General features: G+C 35.2%; 1 protein-coding gene and 1 non-coding gene across 3 annotated transcripts in view; both read right to left on the bottom strand.

The window, feature by feature from the left end:
• Positions 1 to 25,952, bottom strand: part of ptprnb (protein tyrosine phosphatase receptor type Nb) — a 67,855-nt gene that overhangs the window by 6,493 nt on the left and 35,410 nt on the right. For both annotated transcript variants that reach the window (XM_005165867.6, XM_687691.9), the window contains 8 exons: positions 18,655 to 18,719; positions 14,834 to 15,043; positions 14,325 to 14,582; positions 11,833 to 11,980; positions 11,532 to 11,605; positions 7,391 to 7,468; positions 4,797 to 4,916; positions 4,209 to 4,375 (listed from right to left, as the gene is read on the bottom strand). In XM_005165867.6, coding sequence (XP_005165924.1) covers positions 4,209 to 4,375; positions 4,797 to 4,916; positions 7,391 to 7,468; positions 11,532 to 11,605; positions 11,833 to 11,980; positions 14,325 to 14,582; positions 14,834 to 15,043; positions 18,655 to 18,719 — 1,120 coding nt within the window. The remainder of the gene's footprint in view (positions 1 to 4,208; positions 4,376 to 4,796; positions 4,917 to 7,390; positions 7,469 to 11,531; positions 11,606 to 11,832; positions 11,981 to 14,324; positions 14,583 to 14,833; positions 15,044 to 18,654; positions 18,720 to 25,952) is intronic.
• mir153b (microRNA 153b) lies at positions 806 to 953 on the bottom strand. Its single transcript, NR_030096.1, has one exon. It is a non-coding gene; the product is annotated as a microRNA 153b (primary transcript).

Genomic DNA, 25,952 nt, shown 5'->3' with positions numbered 1-25,952 from the left:
AATTAACCCAGTGAAGCCTTTAAATAGCACTTTAAGCTGAATACTGGTATCTTTAAAAATATATGTACTGTCATCATGGCAAAGGTAAAAAAAAAATCAGTTATAAAAAATCTGTTATTAGTTAAAGCATTATGTTTTGAAATGTGTTGGAAATATCTCACTATTAAACAGAACTTGGGGGAAAATATGAAAGAATTAAAATTGAACAGATGGGTTAATAATTCTGACTTCAACTATATGCAGATTACAACAAATATATTAATAATTTACAAATAGACACATTTATAAATCATTTAATTCAGTGTTTTACTAATATGAGATTTGAATTGATCAACATTTTGGAATGTATTTTCGTTCATTCATTCATTCATTCATTCATTCATTCATTCATTCATTCATTCTCTTTAGTCCCTTTATTCATCAGTGGTTGCCACAGCGGAATGAACTTATCCAGCATGTTTTACACAGCAGATGCCCTTCCAGCTGCAACCCAGTACTAGAAAATACCCATACACACTCATTCTCACTTGAACACATATAACTTAAAAGTTTAAGCTTAAAGAATCACAGACGTTTGTGTAAAACAAAACAAAAGGCTTTATCAACATCTAGGTTCGAGTAGAGACCCACAGAGATCAGAGGAAAAAGGATCAGGAGCACTGCACACAGCAGAGAGCCAAAAAGAAGAGTGTTATACAAACAGTGGTAGGAAACGAGCAACATCAACCTAACACTGAAAAGCACATCAGGACTTGAGTGGAGAAAGGAGTGAGATGTAGAAAAGAGACGGAGATGGACAGAGTTTGGCGATGGAGCGTTTCATCAGCGTTGCTGCAGTCACATCTGTCTGTGCTCATTTTTGTGACTATGCAACTGGAACCAGACTACTAGCTGCAAACCACAAAAATGACACAGACAGCTGTGCAATACCTCGCTACCGCGCTCCATCGCTCTCAGAAAGAGAGGTTGAGAGGTTAAAAGAGACAGAGGATGAGTGGGAAAAAAGAGAATGAAGGAGTGAGAGTGAAGCCATGATGGAATGGCAGGCAGAGAGAGTAAAAATAGGGAACGTAATGTGGAACTCACATATACATACAATACACATAGAACTGCCACAGTTTTGACGCACAAAATGACACTGTGGCTGCTAAAATGTTTAAATATAAAAAATATACATATTCTAATTGAATTTTTGTCATGTTTAATTTGACATTTACAGTGTAAGCTTACAACAAAAAAGAAACGGAATTTGTCATTAGCTCACACTGAATTTAATTTCAACTGTGTGATAATAAAAGTAGACTAAATATATAATAATAGCAATGTTGGTATAATTCGATTAATAATAACAAGTCAAAGTTGCCATGAAACCAAAATTTGCACTTCTTAATTTTAAATTTAAATATTATGGTCTAAGGACAAATTGAGTTCCCCCTAGAATCGGGTCTCATTCGGACCCTATGATCATCTGTCATAAATGCCACATGTCATAAATAATGCATTTAAAAATTATAGCGCCTGATAAGAAATGCTAAATAATTTTTCATTTTTTGTCTAGTTATGTACAGTGCTCAGCATGTATAAGTACACCCCTCACACATCTACCTTTTAAATTTATATTTTAATATGAAGCTTTACAATATTATATTTGTGCATATACATTAGATTAATCAGTACTCTGGAGGTTATCTAACAAATCAACTTACGATTACGGCCCAAAAACTAGTAGAGGCCAATATATAGGTTATAGAAAAATATTAAACACAAAGTTATAAAAAGAGAAAAAAATCAAGAGAAGCAAAAAAAAATTTGAAAAATTTAGTTAAAATTTTGTATGTAATTTTTTTGCAACATTTTGCTTGAATTTAATTGTATTATCTTTCAAGTTCTAAATTTGTTTGGAGAAAATATTATTTTGATAAATATATCTGCTTAATACATCTGTTTTGTTTAAATAAACCAACATAAATACATTGCCTATATTCACTGAGAAATGGATACAAACATTCATTTTCAAAATGGGCTGTACTCGATTATGCTGAGCACTGTATGTTTGTAAGCCCTGTGTATTTATGTATGTATTTTATTTTAGAAAAAAATATTTTTAATTTATTAAATCAAGGCTAACACAAAGCATGTAACATTTTGAGCACACCGGCTCTTGATCAGACTGCTCTAAACGTTACACACTTTGTGTTAGCCTTTTTAATTTAATAAATAGGTATTTTTGGAGCTTTTGTGTTGTCGCCATATTAAATACATTTTTGCACTTTTTGCTGTTTGGCTGAGCACCCATTTAGAGAGATGTGCGTGCTTTTTTCCCTCAATTCCTTATATCTATTTGCTTTTTCATATGCATACAGTCACCGGCCACATTATTAAGTACACCTTACTAGTACGGACCCCCGTTTGACTTCAGAACTGCTTTAACCCTTCGTGGCACAGAGACACGACACTGGATATTCCTCAGAGAGTTTGCTCCATATTGACATGATAGCATCACACAGTTGCTGCAGATTTGTCAGCTGCACATTCATGATGAGAATCTCCTGTTCCACCACATCCCAAAGTTGCTCTATTGGGTTGAGCTCTGGTGACTGTGGAGGCCATTTGAGTACAGTGAACTTGTCGTCATGTCCAATAAAACAGTCTGTGATGATTATAAGGGGTCATAAAGGGATGGACATGGTGAGCAACAATACTCAGGTAGGCTGTGGCGTTGACACGATGCTCAATTGGTTTTAATGGGCCTAAAGTGCCACCGCTCACTGGATTTTTTTTTTTTTTAGACCATTAGATTCCAGTAGATCAGCAGTTTCTGAAAAACAGCCAGCCAGTTCAAAGTCACTTAAATAAAAATAAAAAATGAATGGTCATTATAATGATTTTTATTTGATATAAATTAGAACGAAGGGTGACACTGTGGCTCAGTGGTTAGCACTGTCACCTCACAGCAAGAAGGTCGCTGCTCGAGTCCCAGCTGGGTCAGTTGGCATTTTTGTGTGGAGTTTGCATGTTCTCCCTGTGTTGGTGTGGGTTTCCTCCGGGTACTCTGGTTTCCCCAACAGTCCAAAAACACGCGGTATAGGTGAATTGAATAAATTAAATTGGCCGTAGTATATGTGTGTGAATGAGCGTGTATGGTTGTTTCCCTGTACAGGGTTGCAGCAGGAAGGGCATACGCTTGATAAAAAATATGCTGGATTAGTTGGTGGTTCTGCTGTGGTGACCACTGATGAATAAAGGGACTAACCGAAGGAAAATGAATGAATAAATTAGTATGTGATTTCACAGAAATTGTAACCAGGCACTATGAATACTACCCAATAAATTCAAGTGAACCAATAGAATCACTCATGGTCCTATTGAAGAGCCGATTCCAAATTTGTCATGACATTGACGGTACGTCAGGTAGAGAGGAATCTTGCACAACTGGGGGCAATCCTGCCATTCTAATTTCCTTCACTTTGTTAGCAACACCTAACAAAATCAAGTCCTGCCTACCTTATTTTTTCCCAACCATTTCAGAAGCCATTTCACTTGGATATACATCACAATTAGGAAAAAGTCACAATCTAAACTTTCGTTTCATGGCAACTTTAAATATTTATAATAAAAAAGTGCATTTTTAATCATAATCATTATGGCAGTCCGTATATTACGGTATAAAATAATACCATCCGCTCATTAAGTTGTGACAGTTGGAATAGTGCTTCCGGGTCCAAACCTCTACTCATCTATATTACAAAAAATCTCAACAGTTGATTATGACCATTATAATCAAAAGGTTTTTAACTTTCACAGTCTCTGTATCCCAGACTCCAATATTTAAACCATTTATAAAACTGTGAGGTTATGCATGAATATAAACATTACAATCATAACTTTTTAAAAGTGTGAGGTTATGCATGGATATAAATATTACAATCATGATTTTCAGTAGCATTATAGCAACCTGTGAGCATATATTAGCATCAATTGTTCACTTTTTAGTATCTGAAAGAGTATTTGCCGTTTGGACCAAGAAACTGTGGCACGTCACATCAGACTCAATGAGCAGATTGTATACAACTCAGGTTGTATTTCATAATAACCTCATAATCATCTCAAATAATTGGCATTAGTATATATCACCATTATCAGGTAATTAGGCTGTTCACATTCACATTTAAAGTGATCTTTTTATTAGTATATTATGTATGCAGTACCTGCGAAAGTCCAGCAGAGGGCGTGTGGAAGTGGGTATTCCCTGTGCGGGCCAGCTTAGGAAGTGGAACTGAGTCAGGGTGCGAGTTTCCTGGGTTTGGACGTTCTTCAGGTAGAAACTACGCACCAGGAAGTCATTACACCAGATATGCTCAGACACCAGGTTCACCTGAGTGAGACATTTATTAAAATAAAAATGTGGTTTGCCTACAATAAAATGTAGTTTAAAGAGATTGTTCATCCAACCTGAAGATTCTGTAATGATTTACTCACCCTTTACTTGTTTCAAACCTATTTCACATCCTTTCTTCTGTTGAACATAAAAGAAGATATTTCAAAGAAATCTGGAAACCTGTAACCATTGACTTCCATTTTTTCCCTACTATGCAAGTAATTGGTTACAGGCATTCAGCTTCTTCAAAATATCCTATTTAGTGTTTAACGGAAGAAAGAATCTCATAAAGGTTTGGGACCACTTGAGGGTGAGAAAACAGTAAGTTTTTATTTTTGGGTGAACTATCGCTTTAAGTAGAATAAACATTACAATATTTTTGACAATGCAGTATATTTTTGGACATTTTGAAGCAAACCTCGTAGATGTGGTATAGAGAAGAGCCTTCATCGGGCCAGTAGCGATCACACTGCTTTTCTCCATCCTCAACCAGAGCTGTCATCATCACTATGACTGTACACCCGCTTTCCCAAACCATCTGTGCAAACATGCACGGCTTACAAAATATGCATTTTAACCAGTTTTTACATTTATACACAGAAAACAAGCATCACTTCATACACTGAACTCAGGGGTGTTGCTAGACATAAAGCTCTACTGGGGCACGCCCAACCCCATTAAAAAAATAAATAAATAAATAAAATAAATATATATATAAAAAATTTTTATATATATATATATATAATATTTTATAAATACAAAAACAATATTTATTATAAATAAAATTATTATTGTTATTATACAATTATTATTCTAAATAAATAACAGAAATGAATCCTAAAAATACTAAAATGTACTGAAAATGTAACTGGAAATACTAGTAATGTAACTGGAAAACAATGCACACAAGACACAACTAGAGTGATATGCTAAGATCATTTAGAAAATCTTTTGCATGAATATAAATTTTATTAGAATGAAATTCTATAGACAGTTCTATATAATACAAAAAAGATGTTTTATAGAATTATCTGTTGTCTTAGACTTGACTTATGGCAGAGAATTAGGTTTATTAAGTATCCCTGACAGTATGCATGATAAGATCACCATCATATCATTTAAACTTTAGTTTTGTCGACTTGCAAAACTCACTGCGTGCCGACACCTCCACATAAAAGGCTGTATCACGGTGGTTTCACAGTGCATGAGCTGCAGGTGAGCAGCAAGTAGCCTACTTTTTTCGGCTAATGTTAACAACCAGAATTCGCACCGGGAGAAGAGCAGGTGTGTGAGGGTTTTTTGCGCACATGTGGAGATGCAACTGCTTTTTGATTAAACTACATTGCTTTCACCATCGTTGGTTCGGTTGCATTGCACATAAAGAATTACGTCTTTATGCTGTGATTCTTAATAAATCAATCATATAATAGTAAATCATATCTCAAAGCATTTACTGGGGCACTGGCAATTTTAACTGGGGCACATGCCCCAAATTGGGTCTAGCAACACCCCTGCTGAACTGCTTAAATGAACAGAGAATTCACATTCATTCATTCATTTTCTTTTCGGCTTAGACCCTTCATTAATCTGAGGTCACCACAGCGGAATGAACCGCCAACTTATCCACCATATGTTTTACGCAGCGGATGCCCTTCCAGCTGCAACCCATCACTGGGAAACATCCATCCACACTTATTCACATTCATAAACTAAGGACAATTTAGCCTAACAGATTCAACTGTCCTGCATGTCTTTGGACTGTGGCACCCAGAGGAAACCCACGTGATTGCGGGGAGAACATGCAAACTCCACACAGAAATGCCAACTGACCCAGCCGAGGCTCAAACCAGTGACCTTCTTGCTGTAAGGCGAGAGCACTACCTACTGCGCCACAATGAAATTTTTGGTCATATTTATTATTATCAATGTTGTGCTATTTTTAATATTTTTGTGAAAATTTTGATTCACTTTATTTAAGATTAGTTTGTGTGCATTTCAACATTACATGTCTTTAAAACAGAATTTTTCAAATTTTGTAAAATAGTTTCAAGGCAGAAGATTAAACTGAGTATTGATCAGTTTAACCCATCCTTCTTATATAATTATTAAATATGCATTAATATATAACCACTGATCTGACTCTTTTGGATTAAGATTTTAAGAATCTTATTTGATATATTGGTTTCACTTTTTCCCAAATCCCATTTTGTCTATTTTGAAAGGAAAGTCAAGTATGAACTTAAAGCAGTAATCACAAAACTTTTCTTCTCTGTTTTAATTTGAGAAATAAAGGAAAATCTTAAAAATTAAATAAATGCATTGTATCGTTGCAAAATTTTAGAAATGTACAAATGACACTTAACTACTGAAATAGAGTCCAGAAAAATAAAAAGGGATAGTTCACCCCAAAATTTTCCAACCATTTCCTCAAGCTCAAAGGGTTATAAACTACTTCTGTTGAACATAAAACAAGATATTCAGAAAAAATACTGGGAAAAGCAGCCATAAACATAACAGTAGGAACAAAGTCCATTGAAGAAACACATAATACTGTAGAATTCAATGGCTGTTTCCAACATTCTTCAGTATATCTTCTCTTGTGTTCAACAGAAGAAAAACAAATGGAGGGTGAGTAAATGATGACAGATTTTACATTTTTGAGTGAACTATCCCTATCATTTTAAGTAGCAACAATAAAATGGATTTTTTAGGAGCTTTATATCCTAAAATGCACTAATTTTATTTCTCAAATTTTGCTTTATTCCTTTTAAAATGCATAATGCACAAAGGAGAAAAGTTGTGAGTATTACTTTAAGTTGAACCTGCCGAATTTTAAATCATCTTTTTGCACTTTAATACTCACACAAATTACATCATATTGCAAACCTACAAACCTATCCTATCTGCAACCCTGCATTTTCAGATCTCTGCATTATACATTAAACTCTGACTGGATTACGCAATTTTGTCTGCATGAATTACGTAATTCTCACATTTACACGGCTGACTGACCTGCCAGAAATCAGAGATGGTGTGTGAGAGGGGTCCTTGGGTGGCGATATACGCTGGCATCCGGGGGTCATGCTCAATCTAAAGGGTCAACAGGAGACAAAAAGTCAAGGGTCAGTGCTTTAGACCTTCTTAACCCTGGATCTGCCCATCACCACGACAACAAGCCATTAATGTGATCCGAGTTGCATGAAGGCTTAATTGATGATCTCTCGCTCTCGACTACAACAGAACAGTGGGGGATTCCAGACCTACACGTCCTGAATGAGATCAATACAATGTAGCCATGGCAGCACTAAGAGGGGGATTCCGAAAGCACCATGTCTATTAGGAATAAATGGATTATCGCCTTGGTAACAGAAAGGGATGCAAAGAGCGCAGGGCTTTCTAGCTTTGTCTAGCAGAAAAAAATGAAGCGGACTTCAATCTAGAGCTGCACAATATATTGTTTCAGCATTAACTTTGTGATGTGCACATCTGCAATGGTCACATTGCAGGATGTGTAGTGTAGTCGGGATTATAGTTGACAAGACAGTTCAGAACACAGATGATTTGTGCACTCATTGAATAAAGTTTATAATTTGCATTTGTTTTAAGTATTTCAAGCAATACATTATCAAGTTTGTCGCTTTAATGAAGACTAATCATTTAGAGTTGAAATCAGAATTATTAGCCCTTCTGAATTATAAGCACCCTGAATATTTTTCCCGTAATTTCTGTTTAAACATATTAGTTTTAGTAACTAATTCCGAATAATTGATTTATTTTATCTCTGCCATGATGACAGCAAGGTTATTATATTAAACAAAAACTACAGAAAAAATTAAAGCTAGACTTGACAAAACTTTTTCATTAAATGAAATAAAAATAAAAATGAGAGTTTAAAAAATAAAAAACTAGAAATAACTGAAACTGATTGTGTACATACTAAGCTAACTAAAATTACAGCAAAAATGTCCATAGTTTTCATCTTTGAAAATATATTTAATAAGCCTACTGGATGCCTTTTAGAAGTATGTCTATTTACTCCGCACTACCAGATGTTTGCCCCGTACACGTACAGCACCCCAGAGTCTGTAAACTTCATGGCATTGGCCAGATCAAGCCTCCTCCAGTCAGTCGTCGATGTTGCAAAACGTTATTGTAAGAAACTTTTCAGATCATAGTGATGTTTTAATTCACTATGACTGCAATTATGATTGCTGACTACATACTTTTGATATGTTGAGGCCTAACATGGGGGATTGTCACAAAACATCCGTTCGCGCTAAAGATCTTTACTATAACTTCCCATCACTACTTTGTATCTAACCTCAGAAGCAGCCTTGCACACATATTTTGCTTGAGGCAGCTATCTTGTGGGCTGTTGTATTTGAGTTTGAGAACGGTAGTGTTCTTGTAGACTATCTTTGGTTGAGTATTTATTATACAATATTTAACTAAAACTAATACTGAAACTGTAACTGATAAAAACTAAACTAAAACTAAGCAATTTTAAAACAGAAACTAATAAAAACTAGTAAATCTCTCTCTAAAAACTAATTTAAACAAACTGAATTTGAAAACAAAAAGTCAAAAAACAAATAAAGAAATAAATGAAATTATAACAAATGAAAAATACAAAACTATTATAACCGTTAATATTGTACTAGATATTTTTCAAGACACTAATATTCAGCATAAAGTGACATTTAAAGACTTAACTAGGTTATTTAGGCAAGTTAGGGTAATTAAACAAATCGCTGTATAATATAATCAAAAAAGTATTGCTTAAGGGAGCTAATAATTTTGACCTTAATTTTTTTTTATTAAAACTGCTTTTTCTAGCCAAAATGAAACAAATAAGACTTTCTACAAAAGAAAAAATATATATTATAGGAAATACTGTGAAAAATTCCTTGCTCTAATAAACATAATTTGGGATGTATTTAAAAAAGGAAATAAAATTCACACGAGGGCTAATAATTTTGACTATGTATGATGAACATTAGATTTTTTTTCAAGAGACAAACTCTTCTCTCCATATGCACCAGACAGTTTTTTATAATCACGCTATGTTTCACCAAAAATATTGTGCAATACTGAGTGTGCATCATGCAGGTAAGTGGGATATATATATATAGATACATATATATTTAAAGTCAGAATTATTAGCCAACTTTCGATTTGTTTTTTCTTTTTTAAATATTTCCCAAATGATGTTTAATAGAGCAACGAAATTTTCACAGTATGTCTGATAATGTTTTTTTTTTTTTCTGGAGAAAATCTTATTTTATTTCGGCAAGAATAAAAGCAGTTTTACATTTTTTAAGAACCAAGGTCAAAATTGTTAGCTTTAAGCTATTTTTTTTTCGATAGTCTACAGAACAAATCATCTTTATAGTATAACCTGCCTAATTACCCTAACCTGCCTAGTTAACCTAATTAACCTTGTTAAGCCTTTAAATGTCACTAAGTTGTATAGAAGTGTCTTAAAAATTATCTAGGAAAATATTATTTACTGTCATCATGGCAAAGATAAAATAAATCAGTAATTAGAAATGAGTTATTAAAACTATTATGTTTAGAAATGTGTTGAAAAAAAATCTTCTCTCTGTTAAACAGAAAATTAGGGAAAAAAATAATTCAGGGGGGCTAATAATTCTGACTTTAACTGTATATATACATATACAGCATATATATATTTATATACACCATGTATGTTAATATGTGTTTAAGTATATGGGTGTGCATATATGCATGTGTATGTTTATGTATCTATAAAACATAAAAAATAAACTGCTAAAATAACTTAAATGTAATGGTATCTATTTATTGCTGCTCTCCTGTAATATGATGTGCTTCTCTTATCTTCATTTGTAAGTCAATTTGAATAATATCATCGGCTAAATGAATAAATGTAAAACTGTAATGTAATGTGCATTTATATAGCACATTTTATTGTGTATAGTCCTACACCCAAATCCCTTTACAAATGGTGTAAGGGGGTCTCTTTACCATCACCACAAGAAAAAAAAACAGCACCACTAGTTTTTTCACCACCAGTGAAAAAAAATGTACTGTTCAACTCTGCAGAAAAACACACAGTACTGATTATTTCATTTGTATCTTTACTTTAGTGCATTCATCAATGCTGGTCATTTGTGGATTCCAATTTATGCATATGCACTCCACAACTAAATCTTCCCGATCAATCTGAAATGACAAACTCTTTTCAAACAGAGCTTTTCAAGTCATCTAGTCAAATTGTATTCATATATTACCTGACAAAAGTCTTGTCGCTTATCAAAGTTTTAGGAACAACAAATAATAACAACTTCTAGTTGATCATTTGGTATCAAAAGTGGCTTATATGAAAGGCAAAGGCCTCTAGAATACACTTATGATCATGCTTTGATATTTAATTATTTAATTCTGACAGTAAAATTTGACTTTTCTTAGACAAAAGTCTTGTCACTTAACAGAAATAATGTACAGTAAAGAATATAAAGTCATGATGCACTGGAAAAAGAGTTGATATTGTGTATGACTCCCATGAGCTTGAAGGACTGCATCCATACATCTCTGCAATGACTCAAATAAATTATTAATAAAGTCATCTGGAATAGCAAAAAAAAAAAAAAAAAAAAGCGTTCTTGGACTCCCAGAGTTCATCAATATTATTTGAATTCATCTTCAATGCCTCCTCCTTGATCTTACCTTGAGCGCTATCCTGCTGAAGAATTTGCCCTCTCCTATGGTTTGTAATGTTATGGGCAGCACAAATGTCTTGATACCTTAGGTTGTTGATGTTTCCATAATTTTTGCAGATCTCTTGCAAACCCCCATACTGAATGTAAAAGTGAATGATTTTTCCTTTCCAAACTTGACCGATTTCTCAAGTATCTTGGGTCCATGCGGATTAAATAGGTCTTCTGCAGTATTTGTGATGATTAGGACTTTTCTAAATGATCAACTAGAAGTCAAGTTATTATTTATTGCTCTTACAATTGGAATGGACGACAAGCCTTTTGTCAGGTATTGTATATATTGCACAATAACACAATTTCACAATGTCAGTTTTTCCCAATATCATGCTTCAAATGTCTTGTTTCTGATTCTAAAGAGTGATGAGTTCCACAGAAAAGAGTACCACCATACTTACAATGGTGCTGGCATTGATGTAATCTGTCCTGGATGGGTTAATCTCAGCTTTCAGCTTCACTCTGGAATGGTCATCTGCATAAAACATGTGACATTTACACATCTAATCAATTAAAAATAGATGAGGTCGGTCAGGGACTGTGATATGCATGATGCATTCCAATCTGTGCACTATTCTATGGTATTTTAAGTATAAATGATGGTGTGCTGATACTGAAAGTCAAGCTGATGCTCACTAACTCTTCACTTACATAAAAAATGAAGGAGTTTTAAGAGAGACAGAGGGGTGAGGGAGTACTCACAGGGCACGGCATCCGAGCAGCGGTTCTTCTTGATGTTACTTTCACTCTGAGCTGCTGAGATGGTGCTGGGTTCTGCCTGGTAGGAGCACAGAGCCTCCCACTCTTTAAGCAAGCGGTCTTTATTCTTCAGATGATCTTCCATATATGCCTAGAAAACATGAGAGAGAGAGATAGTGTAAACTCCTGATTTCTCAGAAATGTTGCTTATTCATGTGATACTTATAAAAAAATGCTAAAGTACTAGCAATATGAAAACACAAAACAAAACATTCTTTGTATAAACATGGAGTAAATATGAATGTTTATAAATGGCTCGAGGGAAGATCATATTAAAGTGCTCGCTGGAGAGAAATAATTAAGCTCACACCAAGGATGACACAGAGAAATGATATCTCAGAAATTATGTTCAGAACTAATTTATTACCAGCTCGTAAACAATAGAAATATTGAAAGGCAATAAAAATGTTATAATTTAACTAAAGTTACTTTTGTTTTTTGTTTTCTTTAATTATCTAAATGTATTTTAATTTAGGTATATTTTTATTAAAATAATAGTCAGAGAAAACAATAATTGAGTTAATTTGTGTGTATGTGTGGATGTTTGCCAGAGATGGGTTGTGGCTGGAAGGGCATCCGCTGCGTAAAAACGTGCTGGATTAGTTAGCGGTTTATTCCGCTGTGGCAACCCCAGATTAATAAAGGGACTAAGCTGACAAGAAAATGAATGAATGAATGAATGAGTTAATTTATGAATGAGTTTATAAAGACATTAAATGTTTAAGATTTTAAGACTTTTTTAAAGACCCTAAATTGAAGAAGGGCAAATTGTGGCTGCATCTAAAATCACATACTTCTATACTATATAGTACACTAAAATCAGTATTCGAGCCGAGTAGTATGTCCGAATTCTTAGAATTCGAAAATCAGGAAGCGAAGGTACCTGAATGACCTACTTCTTCCGTTGGGATTCTGAAGTGCACATCTTATGATGCCTCGCGAGAGATTTCATAAATGGGAGTGAAGCGATGCAACTCACGAGGGTAGGTCACGTGATCTTGACAAAATGGAGGATGTGGTATGTCCAAATTTTATTCATACTGCTCACATTTATATTGTAAAGAACGTACTTTTTTAATGGCCGAGTAGTACGTTTAAATTCAAATGCAGTACCTACTGAGTAGTAGGCGGTTTTGGATGCAGCCTAAGAATTTTCAAGGCTTTTCAAGAGTGTACCTGTTAAAGGAACACTCCAATTTTTTTGGAAATAGGCTCATTTTACCAGTCCCTTACTTTTAGCTTAGCTTAGCATAAATAATTGAATTGGATTAGAAAAATTAGTTTTCAAAAAAAAAATTCAAAATAGTTTTAATAATTTTCTACGGAAAATGAAAAGTTCCTTGATTATTATGCCAGAATGAGAGTATAGTTCCTGGCCATATCGACAAGGAAAACAGCCTCTCTTAGTTCATGATGAGTAAAATGCTAATAGTCTAATCTAGTTCAATGATTCTTAAACTAAGCTAAAAATGCTTCTATCAGACCCGTAGATCAGCTGAATGAATTATTAAATGGTAAAACTCAACTGTTTGAGTTATAGTTTATTTTAATTAACTAAGAAAACAACTAAGAAATTAACATCACCTATAATTAATTAAATCTTTAAGGTTAGTTAAATTAACTAATGTTAACTATTGGAACCTTAATGTAGAGCTATTGTACTCTATTGTAAAGTTAAGAGTTTATTCAATCAATATTTAAGCATGTAGTGGTCCAGATTACCAGATAAAAATCATAACCAATTAAGTTAACTAATTAACCAATTAAGTCACCAAAGATTTGCATCTGTAATAAACAATACTGCAAATACAATGTGAATATTTATTCTTAAACAGCATAAATCATTTAATTGAATTAGAAAAAATTTCAAAAAAATTTCAAAATAGTTTTAATAATTTTCTACTGAAAATAAAAAGTTCCTTGATTATTATGCCAGAATGAGAGTATAGTTTCTGGCCATATCGACAAGGAAAACAGCCTCTCTTAGTTCATGATGAGTAAAATGCTAATAGTCTAATCTAGTTTAATGATTTATGTTAAACTAAGCTAAAATGCTTCCATCAGACCTGTAGATCAGCTGAATGAATTATTAAATGGTAAAACTCAACTGTTTGAGTAATAAAGAGGAGTTATAAAATTTCCACAAAAAAAAAAAGTTGCCTGTTCCTTTAAAGCCCTCAAGAATAAAATACTCATAAAAGCCCTTATTTTCAGCACCAATTATTTCTCTCCACACTTTGGAAAAATGTTGCAAAAGTGGGCTGGGAAAGCTGAGCTAGAGAAGAGGAAACACAACCAACACTGATTTAAGACAGTTTAATTTTGCCATTGTTGATCTAAAAGCAACAAATCTTCAAAACACACATTGCAGTTCACTTTGCAGTGATCATTCCTAATGTGAATTTGCACTTTTTGTTATTAAAAAATATGTCTACCAGAATCATGTGCCCAGTGGAGATATCCATGTTAGACTGTGCTGGCTCCTCGCACCAGGAGGGGGTGCTGCTGTGTGAACTAGGACTTGGCTGAGGGGCGTCGCTAAACTGTGAAGACACACTGCTGACACGTGACGTATCTGTTCCTCCACCGCCACCTCCTCCCACAGCTCCCGGTCCAGCACCACCTGCAGCTCCGACGCCACAGTCCTGCCTGCCCAGAGAGGACTTAGCAGCCATGTGCTGCCGACAAAGATCCTGAGACATAACCAAATTGGAGAATTCATGAGAAAGAAAACACTGAAAAGCTGCAACACCCACTATTCACAGTAACTGATACTGAAGCTAATCAAATTGCTTTGGTTCTCTTAAATTAAAGTCATATAAAGTGGATTGCATAAGAGTGAGATAGCAAAATTCCATAAATCACTCAAATAATTTGGGAGGAAATAAAAGCTGTAATATATTATGAATATGATGTTTTAGACACTACACGCATTTCCCCCTACCTGGTACTCATAATGTGTCACGTTTCCTGCTTCAGGCCCCAGTCCCAGTTTCCCTGATGCTAAATGACGGGCATGAGTGCGCAGACAGGCGATGGTCAACGCCCCCACCAGGAGTCCACCCAAACAAGCCACACCCACAAACATGAGGAAGACCCACTGGGTGTTGTCACGAACACGTGTTGCCACAGGCAACGCATGGCCTTCGCTCTTCTGCAGAGCCGGAGAGAGGAGATAAGAACAAACATATGAATCACACCTCATTAGGCCTGTTCTTCTTCTGTATCTTCTAACTTCTATTTTGACTTATCAATATGTAGACATATCGCAATCATTTTTGGTGGCATGATATATTTCCTTTTTTTTTTACTTAAATTACTATCCTGAACATTTTAGAATAGATGATAACACAGAATTTGCTGTCTTATCTGCTCTCCTTTTATTGTTGTTGTTGTTATTACTTTTATTATTATTACTAACTACACTGATACAGCAGTGAGTAAAATCCAGATAATATTAATATTAGTAAAACATACAACTGAATTTTAATTAACTAAGTTTTAATAACCTAAGAAACAACTAAGAAATTAACATCACCGATAATTAAATCTTTAAGGTTAGTTAAAGTAACTAATGTTAACTATTGGAACCTTAATGTAGAGTTATTGTACTCTGTTGTAGAGTTAAGAGTTTATTCAATCAATATTTAGGCATGTAGTGGTCCAGATTACCACATACAAATCTTAACCAATTAAGTTAACTATTTAACCAATTAAGTCTCCAAAAATTTGCATCTGTAACGAACAATACTGCAAATACAATGTGAATATTTATTCTTAAATAGACCTCTAAAGGTTTAAATGATAAATAGTTATTCACTGTATTTTGAAGTGTCCACAAGTGTCTACATAATGTTCATTCAGGGGGTCAACTGTTTCAGTTAGTTTGTGTAATACATGCTTCAGTCATTTATGTATTTATTTTTAATGACATCTAGTTTATTGATAAAAGCGTTTTGAGGGAAATTCAGTGTATTCTGACCTACAGTATTCTCTGATTAGCTATTTCAGATGCTACTGTACGTTAAACTACAAACTATGCATCTAATTTGATTTTATGTTCAGGCTTAATATAGATACAAACAAGTGTTTTACAAGAAAAAGTCTTGTGAACATGATGTCTATAGGTGCTCCAGATTTTAGACTTTTTTCTTGAATAGACTGATTGGCGGGATTATTACCAATTATTACCATTATAGAGGTGGTCAAATGTATATTTATTTCATCTATTATTTTAATTATTAACATTATTATTTAAAATACAGATCAAAGTGAAATATTTCTCAGTATTAAAGAACTGACCCCCCATATTTCCCCCTGTAGATACCCCCCTGTAATTCGCACCCTGATTATCAGGATAGATTGGATCATTGAATATGTCTAATTCATTGAGCTATTGAGCTCTTATCAACAAGTCACCCCCGCGTTAGTAATTTTAAATTGAAATGAGCATTGCATCATTATATCTGCCATGCAGGCAGACACTCCGAAATGTTGTATTTGCGATGAATAATTATAAAACAAAACGACATACCATTTTATTACGATTATTTATGGACAAATATATTGCACACCAAAAATTTTGTAGTTAGTGAAAGGCTTGCGAGTTAATAATGCATCAAATTGCCAAAATAAATGTTGTTCTACCATGGTTTTCCTTGTACAAATCACTCTTTTAGAAACCCACAGCTTTTTATCCCAAGAGGAACCATATTTCTCTTTAAATGGAATTAAGAGTGAGGGTAAGGAAGGTAAAGGCGAGTATTAATAATGGCTATTTAAAACAGTACTGCCCATCCCACCCTGCTGTCTGGAGCTATGATCTCAGTGGGGTCACTGGTTGCTATGGCAACATCACATCATTTGATGTGAGAACCACGGTCGTTAAAATGACAACAGACAGCAAGGATCTGATTAGAGGAAACATAGGGGGAAAGACTATCTTAATCCTTTATTACAGCTCGTTGCAACACACAAGAATCCCACCCATCATATTCCCCAGTCTTATTTCTCTGCTGGAATGATGCAGACCACACAGGAGCCAGAGCATTACATCATCACTCCTGTGCACACCGCACTGACCTTGTCGCCACAGCAACCATCTTTACCTGACATCACTGTCTGTGTGGAGATTCTAAATGCAAATCATTCCGATTGGTCATTTTCTTATTGCGCGTTCTGTATTTCAGCAAATCACTGAGCAGTTCAAGGACAAGCGTTTAATGGCTACAGCAGGTTCCTAGATTCAAATAAAAACAGTCTGGCTGGACTTTAACGCAGCCTATACATTTATTTAGGCGTTTATCAGGGGCTAAAGCCACTGACTTCGAAGGATGAAGAAAACGAATTCTGGTAAAACCGTGGTCACAATTAACGCCTTAAGATACTGCAGGTGGATATGATTAATAAAATAATAATAATAATTATATATATATATATATATATATATATATATATATATATATATATATATATATATATATATATATATATATATAAATCAGAACACTGGTCAGATTCAGGCTCTAAATGTGTTTCATTTTGTTAACGTTTTTTTTTTCTGAGGGAATTTTGGGAATGTCTTTCATTACTCTATACTGAAAAAAATGCATCTTTATAATTTGTTTGTAGAAAACAATGTAGCCTACATTATTAGGCAAGTTATGCATCAACATATCCCTCTGTAAAAACCTTCATAATATCGATATAAATAAAACTTTATGTGAATAAAATTTGTGGTTTCTGGCTTAATACAGAGAAACATTGAGAAAATATTATTTGTAATTCAAATCTACAGACACAAATTGATAAATTGCAATTAAATAAATACTTAAAGGTAACATCTAGATGTGGCATTTCCCTTAAACTGTAAAAAAAACACTTCTTAAAAAGCCAAAAAGTCATAAAAATTTAGTTTTTGCCTGAGCGTCTCGCCTTGATGTAACTAGTGAATTCATTTAGGTTTTTACAATTCACATCATGAGCCTGAAACCACTGAATCCTGTTCAAATCCATTTATAAACAATTTTAAAGACATTTTTTCTCAGCCATATGTGATCTGTTTGAGATAACTCCAATAATAACCTGTCTGAGTAATCGAGTAAACTAATATGACAGTAACGTTAGCTGGTTCATTCGCTGAATAAAAGCAGATTTATTGTTTTTATTTTTTTTTTACTGAGCAGGTGCACCCGTTTAATTAAAACGGTTGATAAAACGTAACACAACATCAATATAACGTATCATTTGATTAAGTTCAAGGAAAAAGTTTAACTTACCAAAAAAAATCAATGAACTAATGGAGAATGGAAACCGGTCGCGCCCGGTGCTCCGCTGAAGATGGGCAGAAATATACGTGCAATAACTGTACATCTCTTCTCCGCGGTTTAACATTTGAATTTCGGTCGTTTTTGTTAGGAACTGAAACGTTTGGTGGAGTTTTAGCTCGCGGGAAACGAGTAGCGGTTGAGGAGGTCAGCCCTGGAAAAGACATCGTGATGTTTTGCGGGAATGTTGCGTTTGTGAGGGGAGAAGCGTTTGGGATGCCAATCGGCCGCGCGCTTCGATTCGCGAACGCGCCTGACAATTTGACACGTATGATGTCGTTGTCATGGCAACAAAGCAAATGAGACGGGGGTGGGTGGGTGCGTGTCAGGGGTCTGGTGAGAGATCTCCGCCGGTGACAGAGACAGATATTCACGGGAAAGGGAAAAACATTGGGCACAAATGTCAAGGCATTGTGGTAATGTTTCTGCACACACTTACCTCACCGACACCTGCCTGAAGCACCTTCAGACCAGTCTCTGTTTCTAGAAGGTTCTTTTGAGCCACTGCATGTGAAGAAATAGAGACAGCTTTTTAGATTTCTTTCATTCTTATTTTTTTATTATCTTCAGTGAATCAACTGTACTGTCAGTTCACTAAAATTTTAATGTGATTTTTAACATCCCCTCTGCCTAACCCACCCCAACAGTGTGTCAGGTAGCTATCATAAATCCAATAAACAGAAATAAATAAATTAAGCTAAAAAGAAAAACATTAAAATAGGCATAATTATACTTTTAAAATGCGTCTCACAACATAAAAACATATTCAGCCTACAAAAATCCTAAATATTTTCCCCATCATGACTAACTGCTTGCGCATCTTTAACTAAGCCGCTTTTCCACTACCGTGCTGAATCGTTCTTTAAACAGAACTGTTCCATTCCGTGCCAAACCGGGCCAGACAGCACGGATACGGTTTCATTTTCCACTGTCGTGCTGCGACAAAGCTCTTTAAAACATTACACAAAACGCATCAGTAGTTGCCTTGGTAACGCAATGTAAACGGCTCCCTTTGTTCAATTAAAGTTAAATAAGAGCCGAAACTATTTATTTATTTATTTTTCATAAAAGCAAAAGCATGTGACTAAACACTTTTATGCCGCTCTATCAAATAGGGGTGCTAAATGTGCACCCTTATTTATTTATATGTTGCGCAGCTCTGGCTAAATTTTATTTGGAGGGAAAATTACCAAAATGTAACGTGATGATTAAAAATAATTGGAGGGGAAATAAATAATATTTAAAATCTCTGAACATAACAGAAAAAAAAACAATGATAAGACTACAATAATAGTGCATTTGCATTATAGTGGCAAAAATATCATTTTGGACAGGCCTTGTCAAAGGTGAGCGGGCACTTTCACTAATAAAAACACAGCACATAAATTATTTCATTTTTAACAATTAATTAAATTACACTGCGTATTTATATCAAAAGTTGATAATGATATAAAATATACTACATTTTGATAGTAAAATGAAACCATTTAAGCGATGGCTATTATTTGTTTTACTATTCAAACATTAAATAACGAATGCAGCAAGTGAAAAAAACGAATATGAAACAACACATATATTGCAGGATTTAAAACATATAAAGCACTAAAATGCTGCTTTATTATCTTTTTTATTTTGATCATTTTATTTTTATTTTTATAATTATTTTTGTGTTCATTATTAACTAACAAGCTGTAGGCGAAATATTGCTAGACGTTTTAGAAAATATTTGCGTAGCTATATTAAAGATCACCACAAAAAAAAAAAAAAAAACACAGAAACATGTTACATGCCTCATAAATGTCATATAACTTATGTATAACTGAATCATATAATTGCCTATAGCTGAAATGATGAAAATTGCTCATTTTGTTTTTATAAAACATTTGTCAAAACGTATTGATATTTTTTGAGTAAAAGCAATACTGACATTTAAGAATCCATATTTATTTAGTTCATTCATTCTTTTGACTTGTTTATTAGTGCATATGCTATAATATAAATCATACAACAGTACCTTGGACAGTTGTGCCGCTCCGTAAAGCTTTCAAGCAATGTCTTTTGAACGGCCGACATTACAACACGAACACGCCGTCCTTCAGGTGGTCTCGCCGGTATTAACAAGCTGTCCTGGCTTTGAATTAAAAAGTGCAATTATTTCCTCGTTGTTAAAAGAGTCTGCAAGTTCGTGTTCCATGGATATAGTGATGTTGTTGTGGAATTTGGACATCGACGATGCAAAGCGTGACTTTATTCGCTTTATTCGATGCGCAGCAGGAAAAAAAAGTCAGCAGCGCAAGTCGTTGTCATGTCTCTCCCGGATCAGAGCGAGTTTTGTGCTGTGAAATACAGCGCTGCGTGCAATAAACTCACATTCAGCAGGCGAAGTAGGTCTGTATTCAAGTCAATAAAATAATAACTTTAATGAATAAAATATCTTCGTTAGAATGTGATGCGTTATTCACTTCTCTGCCAGAGACTGCTCTATGGTTTTAAAACCCTTTTCAAACTGTATCGTTTAGACCTGGATCATTATTTTATATTAAATGCACTGTAGTTTATTGAGGATGTCTGATGACTAGCGCGCTTCTGCTGAGCCAGCTGTGGTAGCTTAGCAACCGAGTCGCGACGTCAACACACAGAATCTGTCAGCACAGTTCAGCACGGTTGTCTAACCGTGCCGAGAATTCCGGGCCGAGAACGGTTTAGCCGCTTTTCCACTATCGTGCTGAATCGTTCTTTAAACAGAACTGTTCCATTCCGTGCCAAACCGGGCCAGACAGCACGGATACGGTTTCATTTTCCACTGTCGTGCTGCGACAAAGCTCTTTAAAACATTACACAAAACGCATCAGTAGTTCCCTTGGTAACGCAATGTAAACGGCTCCCTTTGTTCAATTAAAGTTAAATAAGAGCCGAAACTATTTATTTATTTATTTTTCATAAAAGCAAAAGCATGTGACTAAACACTGTTATGCCGCTCTATCAAATAGGGGTGCTAAATGTGCACCCTTATTTATTTATATGTTGCGCAGCTCTGGCTAAATTTTATTTGGAGGGAAAATTACCAAAATGTAACGTGATGATTAAAAATAATTGGAGGGGAAATAAATAATATTTAAAATCTCTGAACATAACAGAAAAAAAACAATGATAAGACAACAATAATAGTGCATTTGCATTATAGTGGCAAAAATATCATTTTGGACAGGCTTTGTCAAAGGTGAGCGGGCACTTTCACTAATAAAAACACAGCACATAAATTATTTCATTTTTAACAATTAATTAAATTACACTGCGTATTTATATCAAAAGTTGATAATGATATAAAATATACTACATTTTGATAGTAAAATGAAACCATTTAAGCGATGGCTGTTATTTGTTTTACTATTCAAACATTAAATAACGAATGCAGCAAGTGAAAAAAACGAATATGAAACAACACATATATATTGCAGGATTTAAAGCATATAAAGCACTAAAATGCTGCTTTATTATCTTTTTATTTTGATCATTTTATTTTTATTTTTATAATTATTTTTGTGTTCATTATTAACAAGCTGTAGGCGAAATATTGCTAGACGTTTTAGAAAATATTTGCGTAGCTATATTAAAGATCACCACAAAAAAAAAAAAACACAGAAACATCTTACATGCCTCATAAATGTCATATAACTTATGTATAACTGAATCATATAATTGCCTATAGCTGAAATGATGAAAATTGCTCATTTTGTTTTTATAAAACATTTGTCAAAACGTATTGATATTTTTTGAGTAAACAATACTGGCATTTAAGTATCCATATTTATTTAATTCATTCATTCTTTTGACTTGTTTATTAGTGCATATGCTATAATATAAATCATACAACAGTAGCTACCTTGGACAGTTACAGTGCCGCTCCGTAAAGCTTTCAAGCAAAGTCTTTTGAACGGCCGACATTACAACACGAACACGCCGTCCTTCAGGTGGTCTCGCCGGTATTAACAAGCTGTCCTGGCTTTTATTTCAATTATTTCCTCGTTGTTAAAAGAGTCTGCAAGTTCGTGTTCCATGGATATAGTGATGTTGTTGTGGAATTTGGACATCGACGATGCAAAGCGTGATTTTATTCGCTTTATTCGATGCGCAGCAGGAAAAAAAAGTCAGCAGCGCAAGTCGTTGGCATGTCTCTCCCGGATCAGAGCGAGTTTTGTGCTGTGAAATACAGCGCTGCGTGCAATATTCAGCAGGCGAAGTAGGTCTGTATTCAAGTCAATAAAATAATAACTTTAATGAATAAAATATCTTCGTTAGAATGTGATGAGTTATTCACTTCTCTGCCAGAGACTGCTCTATGGTTTTAAAACCCTTTTGAAACTGTATCGTTTAGACCTGGATCGTTATTTTATATTAAATGCACTGTAGTTTATTGAGGATGTCTGATGACTAGCGCGCTTCTGCTGAGCCAGCTGTGGTAGCTTAGCAACCGAGTCGCGACGTCAACACACAGAATCTGTCAGCACAGTTCAGCACGGTTGTCTAACCGTGCCGAGAATTCCGGGCCGAGAACGGTTTGTAATCGTGCCGCGCCGTTCCAGGCTCAAGTGGAGAAACAACCGTAACCGTACCGAAGTGTTCTTAGAACGGTTTGGCACGATAGTGGAAAAGCAGCTTTTGTAATCGTGCCGCGCCGTTCCAGGCTCAGTGGAGAAACAACCGTAACCGTACCGAAGTGTTCTTAGAACGGTTTGGCACGATAGTGGAAAAGCAGCTTTTGTTAACTAATGTATTGAAGGCATTTAAATTCAATGTATGCCAATAAGACATCTTCTAAATGAAGCAGTAAACCACAAAAGGTTGTGCATTGCAATGATTATACCACTTAAACTGTGGTTTATAAATGAGAATAGTTCCGTTGTCCTGACATTTTATCCAAACCATCAGATCATCCTACCATCACTCTATTTGAATGGTTAGAGATTGGGGTTAGATATTAGGTAGGTTAAAGCGATATTACAGCTTCATATCACACTGCACATTAAAATTTACACTGGTAGCAAAATCTGATGGGTAGCATATTGCGTCATAAAAATGTGCTACAGTGCATACGGAGAGTATTTAGGGCTTTACTTTTTCCACATATTTTGTTACAGCCTTGTTCCAAAATAGATTAAATTCATTAATTCCCTCCAAATTCTACACACAATAACCCATAATGACAATGTGAAAAACGATTTTGTTGCAAATTTATTAAAAATAAAAAACCTGAAAAATCACATATAAGTATTCACAGCCTTTGCTATGAATTAAGCTCTAAATTGAGCTCAGGTACATTCTGTTTCCACTGATCTTGAGATACTTCATTGGAGTTTACCTATGGTAAATACAGTTGATTGGACATGATTTGAAAAGACATGCACCTTCCTGTTTAAGGTCCCAGGGTTGATAGTACATGTCAAAGCACAAACCAAGCATAAAGACAAAGGAATTGCTTGTAGACCTCCGAGACAGGATTGTTTTGAGGCACAAGGCTGGGGAAGCTTACAGAAAAATTTCTGCTGGTCTGAGGGTTCCAATGAGCACAGTGGCCTCCATCATCCATAAGTGGGCGATGTTTGGAACCACCAGGACTCTTTCTAGAGCTGGCCGGCCATCTAAGCTGAGTGATTGGGGAAGAAGGACCTTAGTCTGGGAGGTGATCAATAACCCGATGGTCACTCTGTCTGAGCTCCAGCATTCTTCTGTGGAGCGAGGAGAACCTTACAGAAGGACAACATCTGTGCAACAATCCACCAATCAGGCCTATATGGTGGAGTGCAAGACGGAAGCCTCTCTCGACCTGAAATTTGCCAAAAGGCATCTGAAGGACTCTCAGACCATAAGAAACTAAATTCTCTGGTCTGATGAGACTAAAATTGAACTCTTTTGAGTGAATGCCAGGCGTTACATTTGGAGAAAACCAGGCACCACTCATTACAAGGCTAATACCATCCCTACAGTGAAGCATGGTGGTGGCAGCATCGTGCTGTGGGGATGTTTTTCAGCAGCAGGAACTGGAAGACTAGTGAGGACAGAGGGAAAGATGAATGCAGTAATGTACCAAGACATCCTGAATGAAAACCTGCTTCAGAGTGCTCTTGACCTCAGACTGGGGCGACGATTTATCTTCCAGCAGGACAATGACCCAAAGCACACCGTCAAAATATCAATGGAGTGGCTTCACAATAACTCAGGGAATGTTCTTGAGTGGCCCAGCCAGAGCCCAGACCTGAATCCTATTGAACATCTCTGGAGAGATCTGAAAATGGCTGTACACCGTCGCTTCTCATCCAACCTGATAGAGCTTGAGAGGAATGGGCAAAAAGACATTGGGCAAAATTCCCAGAGACAGGCGTGCCAAGCTTGTGGCATCTTATTCAAAAAGGCTGTAATTGCTGCCAAAAGTGCATCAACAAGGTATTAAGCAAGGGCTGTGAATACTTATGTACGTGATTTTTCAGGTTTTTTATTTTTAATAAATTTGCAACAATTAAAAAAAAATGTTTTTCACATTGTCATTTCGGGATGTTGTGTGCAGAATTTTGAGGAAATAAATGAATTTAATTAATTTTGGAATAAGGCTGTAACATAAAAAAATGTGGGAAAAGTGAAGCGATATGAACACTTTCCCGATGCACTGTACTTTTTGAATGGGAGGGACAACATGACAAGGTAGGATAAATCAACAGAACACCAGTCCTTAATTCTGATTGGTTGAGCCATGTTTAAAGCTGTTGTAACATTCTCTGCAAATAAACACCGGTAACTGCTGCTTGGCTACAAACTGTTTCATTTGCATTTAGTGAAACCCTGCTATGCATATGGAACAACCTTTTATAAAAGCAATGAAAATCCATGAACTCTTCTTAGCCTTTATAAATTCACAAACCACAGCTTCTTGGGGATTATTGCTATAAATTGAGTCATTTAATATTTGCACAAATTAATTTAAATAGTTCAATATGGAATATAGTATCAAAGAGCATAGAATCACCAAGAGGCGACACTCTAGTGCGATTTGGGAAACAGCCACTACATGGCGCGGTGGCCATTTTGAAGTTAAAATTCCAATAGAACAACAGCATATTTTAAGTCTGTAAAATAAAGTATTAAAAGTTGTTGTTGTATTGGTGTCTTTCAGGTTTTATCTCAGCTTTAATGCGCTTTTTAAATAAATAAATAAATAACAAAGCAGCTGCTTGCCATCGCAACAGCAATAAGATCCAATGACCAGCCAACCGCTTTCACTCCGAAATGGCAGAATCCGGGGCTGCTTGGCGCTGCTGTTGCAATGAAACATTCTATTGAGTGTCGCCTCTTGGTCATTCTAAGCTTTTTGATAGTATTCAACAGTTGTGTTTCACCAATTTTTATCTTCAAATGTTTTACTATTAGCTTTGAGGACATTTACACCCCTAAACATCGTCAAAATGCAGTCTTCTTCCAGAAATATAAACAAATGCTCACATTTTGTCAAATCAAATGATCTATAAATGACAATCTCCCTCCTTTCTAGTACATACCTCAAACTCGATTCCTGGAGGGCCGCAGCTCTGAACATTTCTCCTCCAACCCTGATTAAACACAGCTGATCCAACTAATAAAGGTGTTCGCGACTCTTTTGAACACCTTGATTATTTGCATCAGCTGTGTTTGTTCAGGGTTGGAGCAAAACTGTGCAGAGCTGCGGCCTTCCAGGAATCGAGTTTGAGG

The sequence above is a fragment of the Danio rerio genome, chromosome 6 (assembly GCF_049306965.1).
Source record: "Danio rerio strain Tuebingen ecotype United States chromosome 6, GRCz12tu, whole genome shotgun sequence".
NCBI lineage: Eukaryota > Metazoa > Chordata > Actinopteri > Cypriniformes > Danionidae > Danio > Danio rerio.
Note: the sequence above shows the minus strand (reverse complement) of the source record. Positions and strands in the feature narration are given on the sequence as shown.